Source organism: Haemorhous mexicanus, chromosome 5 (assembly GCF_027477595.1).
Source record: "Haemorhous mexicanus isolate bHaeMex1 chromosome 5, bHaeMex1.pri, whole genome shotgun sequence".
NCBI classification, from domain to species: domain Eukaryota; kingdom Metazoa; phylum Chordata; class Aves; order Passeriformes; family Fringillidae; genus Haemorhous; species Haemorhous mexicanus.
Genome location: NC_082345.1, coordinates 48,145,088 through 48,151,122, shown reverse-complemented (window position 1 = coordinate 48,151,122; position 6,035 = coordinate 48,145,088). Strand labels below are relative to the sequence as shown.

Genomic DNA, 6,035 nt, shown 5'->3' with positions numbered 1-6,035 from the left:
TAGAGCCAGTAACAAATATATATTAGAAATGCAGAAATGTAAGTAGTAGAAGGTAAACTTCTACTAGAGATCAGATCAGGTGGTGTCAAATGGCACAATTTCTCCACTGTGGTGTCTGAACAGAACTGTGACTTCCACCAGTTCTGGATCTGGATGACTCTGTACACAATCTGAATGCCAGTTTTCTTTGCAAATTAATGCCTTTTTAGGAGTTTTGCTGCCAATACAGTAGTGCAGTCACACAGGTGATTCCTTGAAGCATTTCTGTTTACAGTTCCTTTCAAGTCTGCACATTATGCTGTGTAACTAACTACAATCAAAGGAAATGGAAAAAACAAAAATCCCATCATTAACCATTGGATTAGGTCATAAGGGAAAACTTCACTGAGAGCTAATTGACTGAAACTCTTAGAAAGTCAGTGAGTGGGTGCATCAATATCCTATCAACAGAATTAATTGTATCTTGGATATTCTTACCCCACCTGAGGACATTCACTTAAGTTACAGATTTGCTCTAACAGGGAATTTTTTGTGGGGTAGAATTATTAACTACTACTTAAAGGGAGAGGGGAAAAAACAGCTAAAAAAATCTACCAGCTGTAATTATAGTAAGACCTTCATACAAACCCTTCCCATTCCTGCCTGTCTCTGGTACTACCTTCACCCACCTTCTTCCTTTTCCTAACAGCTGGAGACCTGTATTTGTCAGCTGGGCTGGGGTATTAGCTTTTCCCATTATAAAGAACAGCAATATTTGGTTCTTGCCTTTATCTGGTCTAATTATACAGAGAATAGGAATCATAGAATATGCAGTCATTTCAGCATAAATTAACCTGAAGCATAACTATTCACTGTGTAGCAGAATTTCTCAGTACTCACTAAATGTGATCAGTATTTAGTTAAAATCAGTATTTTTTTGACTACCATTTAAAAACTATTAAACCCCACAATTTTATAGCTTCTCTACTGAAATTTGAGACTGTTAGCACTCAGAAAACTGAAATGTGATGAAACACAGTATAATGTAGACAGATTATGTGTCACCAGAAGTGCCACAAAGAGTCCCTGGGTATGCAGATCCATTCTCACCTGAAAGAGCCTTGCTGATATTCCTTCCATGTTCCTCTGATCAGTTTGCAGACATCGAAAGGAAATAAATAGCTACCTGGACATAACACCCACAAACCAGCAACCAAAGGGCATTTGAAATAAAGATATGTGGATTTATTTTTACAGCAAAGGGAAATATTTGAACTTGAAACTAAAGGGGTACTAAGGAATAGAATAATAATTGGTTCTGTGCCAATAAATCCCATGCTAGAACGAATGGGTCTGAATGCCAAAAAACAGTGTCACTCTTAGCAGCCACTTCTATTTATAGTATGTATATATGTGTGTGTATGGGGCATGTGTAGGTGTCCAGTTAACTGCTTACACATCAGGAAATGCATGGAAAATCAAATCCCATGGTGTGAAGCCAAAAAACCTGAACTGCTGCTATGCTGCTGATACCTGCAATGCACAATGGAATTTGAAACTGAAGCAGGGGTTCAATGTCACAAGCACACGAAATTCTTTCAATTTTTTAATTATATTAATCTGCTTGACATTTTATAAATGTACATAAAGAGTTAATTTAAACTAGGTTCTAGTAAGAGCTGGCAAAAGCTTTTTCTGACTTTGTGCTGCCTTCTGAAGTTTTGTCACTGTCTCTCAGTCACACCAGAATGATGAACAATTCATGGTTTACTCTGAAAACATATTTAAGTTTAATTAGATCAGGTTTCTTTTCAATTATGTTTCAATTTGTTGGACCAGGTAGCAATAAAATTTTACTACTTAGAAATCCAGAATTACAGACGGGGAAGTACTTTAGGACACAAAATATCTAAGATACTTTTATGTATCTTTGTCAGTCTTTACAGGAATTCATTCTTATAAGACAGTGGTGATTGAAACACTGAGTCAGGCTTGCACAACACAGAAACTTCCTGAATACACTAGAGAACTGCAGAGAAACATATTTTTACAACAAAAAAACAATTTTCCAGTTTCCTTATCCACAAAATAAGGGATGATGGTAAACTATCGATATGTCTTGTGAACAGAGGGAATGTAACAAAACAACAAAAAGCTCTCAGCATTTATGCAGCAGTACTGTTATCCTCAGGGTCTCTGTCTGCGAGATGAATGCTCCCCGTGAACACGGATTCCTCTTGAGCCGAGGTATTGTCCAGCTGCTTACTTGTGCAATATGGGATCTGGCCACAGAAATACATGTAAATCCATGGGTTGGCACAGCTATTTAGATTGCCAAGGAGCATTATAATGGTGAATGCCGAACCTAGAAGAAAACAGTTAAAGGAATAAGAGACTAAATAAAGCACTCTTATGAATATAAGTCACATTTCCACAGTCTGCTGCTTTCTGGTGTAACTATTCATATGTTAAAACTAATATAATAGTAGGAAATTCTCATATCAAAGTAATTTGCAATTGCTGAAGGTATAAAGCACACTTTTTTGTATGCATTCAGAGTTAAATAGTTTCATATAGCTCTTTTTTGATGCAGCTGCATTAATTTTAAAAGCAATTACTAAGCTGTTCAACAGATATAAATAAATACAGGTATATATTTTGACATAAATGTACATGGACTAAGACTCAAATTCCCATGACAGGAGGAATTCTTAAAACAAAGTTCAGAAACTACTGCTTTTATCAGGCAGGACTATTATATTTTTCTCTTTTTTTTTTTCCTCTTTATTTAGGACAGGTGATTTTAAAGTCACTTATAGACTCTGCCTTTCACAAAGAGGCAGCAGCATAAATTTGACAAGCCTATTCTTGTTTACAACATGGTGTTTGATAACTCTCTCAGGCTTGCTTATTTTTGCTTCATAAACAGCTGGTTGACAACTTTTGGTTGTTTCATAGTTTACTACAGAGATTTCATCAATACAATTTCAATAGCAAAAAAAAAAAAAAATCAGATGTCTTATAACTCCACTGTTCTACCCAGTAAATAAGAAATAATTTTATTACTTTGAATAGTCAATTGGTTTTTTTCACCTCAAGAACCCAAAATATTCCTGCTATTATACCTAAAACCTTTAAAAGTCTGAGGCTTTGCTGAAGCACATGATACTTTTCACCATGCTGTTCATGAATCTTTAAATTGTAAATCACTCAAGACACACACACAAAACAGACACATGATGATTTGATCACATAACACAAGAAGCTCCCTGTACCTAAATAAATACAGGAGATAATAAATCCAGGTATTTCTTTTAATCCTCCTCAAATGACCACATGTAACCTTTACACAAAAGCAAAATGCAAACATAAAGCACTCAACAGCAGTGTGCTAGCCTGCTCTGCAGCTGTTGCTGAGGAGAGAGAGCATCTTACCTTCGGTCAGGATGCTGGGGAACCACACAGACCACAGCTGGGCAATGAAGAAAGGAGACCAACAGAGAACATAGGCAACAACTGTCACCACTGTCATTTTTACTGTCTTGATCATAGCCTTTGAAATACAGTTCACACTGCTTGCTCGGGATGGCAGGACTTGATTCTGATTTGTTGCTTCACATTCATTCTGTTTTTTCACATTTATGTTTCTTCTGATTATTTTGCAAATCTTGACCTGGCATGTGATAAGGATTGCTGAGGGAATGAAGAATATAACTACAAAAATCCAAGTCACGTATGCCCTTGGGCCCCAGGGCTGAATAAATTCACCCCAACATTCAAAGACACCTGGAGATATTTCAGTCTTAGAAAAGATAAATACCTGTGGTAGGCTAAGAATCAGTGCTATAGACCAGCTGCTGCAAATGGGGATGTTCCAGAGAGCTCTCTTCTTTTGGAAAGTGACCATAGGGTAGCAAACGGCTTGATATCTGTCCACTGTCATGACCACTATCATATAAGTAGAGGCAAACATGCCCAGCAATTGTAGATACTTGATAATTCTGCACAAGAAATCTGGCCCTATGAAAACATCTGTAATATCCCATATGAGTTGAGGCAGCACTTGGAAAAAGGCTACCACTAAGTCAGCAATGCTGAGGTGAAGCATGAATACATACATCCTAGACAGCTTCTTTCTTCTTCGCCACAGCACCAGTACAAGAATGAAATTGCCCACAGACGCTGTCAGAAATATGACCCCCAGTACAGCAATCTCTACTTGAGCTAATTGCTCATCTCTTTCTGGTCTTCCAATAGGATCTGACTGATTTGTCAAACTCAGGAATCTGTGAGGAGGAGGACTCTCGGTCTGATGTGTGTTATCCTGCATAGGAAATGAAAAATTCTTCATAATGCACGGAAGCTACTCAGAGTAGCTGCCACTTGCGACTGAGGCTGACAGCTGTGAAGCACTGGCTGGCAAACAAACCAGCCTGGGTTCCAGTTTCAGGATAGCTTCAAGCAAATCTTCCTGCTCATGAGAACTAAAGCAGTGGGACTTGGATCGTGATAAAATTGTGCCTCTTGCTGGCATGCAAAAAGGCTTTATATAGGCTCCCAGCAGACAGAGCCTTATGTAACTGCAGAGCCCTCGGGTAAGCTGCAGGGACAGCAGCCAATGGCAGACCGAGCCACACAATTGGGGGAAAGACATAAATAAAAGGCAAACTTCAGAGGCTCAATGTGACTCAATTACTCACTTCAGTCAAAACCCAAACTTGTAAATAGCTGTGGCCAGACTTGTTCTCAAATGATCTGACTCAGGAGAGTTCTTGCAAAAATTTTTCTACGCAAACCAGAGGAGTACACTTTAGGAGAAGCGGGAGGAAGGTTTATACGTAGATAAAATTGGATCCCCGAGCTCAGGCACATCATAACAGCAATCTCCAGGCGCCTGGGGCATGACCACATCCTAAATGCAGCACAGAGAGAGAAATGCATTTTTCCATAGCCCTTTTTTTCCTTCTTTTTTTTGGAGTCACCTGGTTCTAAAATAAAAATATTTGTACTGCACTAAAAATAATATTTTTATTTCAAAACAATAAGACGTAGGGTCAAGACGTAGGGGTTTTTTCTCAGCAAAATGAAAAATAACACATGTGAAATAAATTACTTTTATTGGGACTGTGAGTCTACTGAGAATTTAATTTAAAAAAAAAAAGTGAAAATTCAGTGACAAATCCAACTGAGGAAAAGGTCTCTATGATGAAACAATACCCAAAGGTCTCTATCCTATGATAGTGCTAAAGTCTGTGAGATCGTTTTTCAGTATCTAAACCTTTTCATTTTTGTAAACGTAAATTGTATCATGAACAAAGGATATAATTGTTCTTCAACATTCCCATATGACTTTTGCAAAAAGTTTGTGGAAGATAAGAATAGAAAATTTAAACTGATTCTTTTTTTTTTTTTTAATCTCTCAGCCTGTCCTCTTAATCACAAAAGAGAGAGATTAAATAAAATCGATCAGTTTAATAGGAAAATAACAGATATTTGTATGCAATCTTACTTGAAGCTAGGGCACTCATATCCTTCTGGTTACAGTCAGGACACTGGTAGTTTGAAGTTTTTCTGAGGAGGAAACCAGTAAGGTGAAAAGCAATATATATGTTGCATATATAGCCCATAATACTAAACGTAAGCTGATTAAAAAATGTGATCTCAATTATATTATAAGACCAGCTCAGGAAGCTCACAGACTATCACTTCTATGCTACTAAAGGTTTTCATGTACCAACAAACAGGTGAAAGGCAAAATTCATAAAGAGGATGCTGAGGTGGACTACAAAAGTTTGGAAAACCTACATGACCTCTATGCTCTCCCTCTTTCCCTCTTATCTGCCACCAAGCAATGTATGTTAATAGCTCATGAAAGGGTAAGACTGTGAGAACAGACAACAGAGAAGCTGAACAATCTCAAGAAAGTTTTCCACTGACAGCAGCTGTAAGTATCCATTATCTAGACTTGGCTGAACACTGCTGCAGCTGCCTGAGTCTACAAAAGCTTTGCTCTAAGACTGTGTTGCAAAGAGTATGAATCACAACCACTTTATCTA

At 37.6% G+C, this 6,035-nt stretch overlaps 1 protein-coding gene across 1 annotated transcript; it reads right to left on the bottom strand.

Annotated features, from left to right (window-relative positions):
* Nucleotides 1-1,068: 1,068 nt before the first annotated feature.
* LOC132328119 (arg8-vasotocin receptor-like) lies at nucleotides 1,069-4,474 on the bottom strand. The gene is made up of 2 exons (XM_059847888.1): nucleotides 3,415-4,474; nucleotides 1,069-2,344 (listed from the first exon to the last, which is right to left on the bottom strand). The coding sequence occupies exons 1-2, from the start codon at nucleotides 4,328-4,330 to the stop codon at nucleotides 2,145-2,147; spliced, it is 1,116 nt and encodes a 371-aa protein (XP_059703871.1). The 5' UTR covers nucleotides 4,331-4,474; the 3' UTR covers nucleotides 1,069-2,144.
* Nucleotides 4,475-6,035: the final 1,561 nt, after the last annotated feature.

Bases quoted from the DNA above. Each gene is read 5' to 3' on its own strand.
- LOC132328119 (XM_059847888.1), bottom strand. From the start codon at position 4,330: ATGAAGAATTTTTCATTTCCTATGCAGGATAACACACATCAGACCGAG. The intron at 2,345-3,414 runs GTAAGATGCTCT...GTTTTCTTCTAG, and splicing joins CCCCAGCATCCTGACCGAAG to GTTCGGCATTCACCATTATA.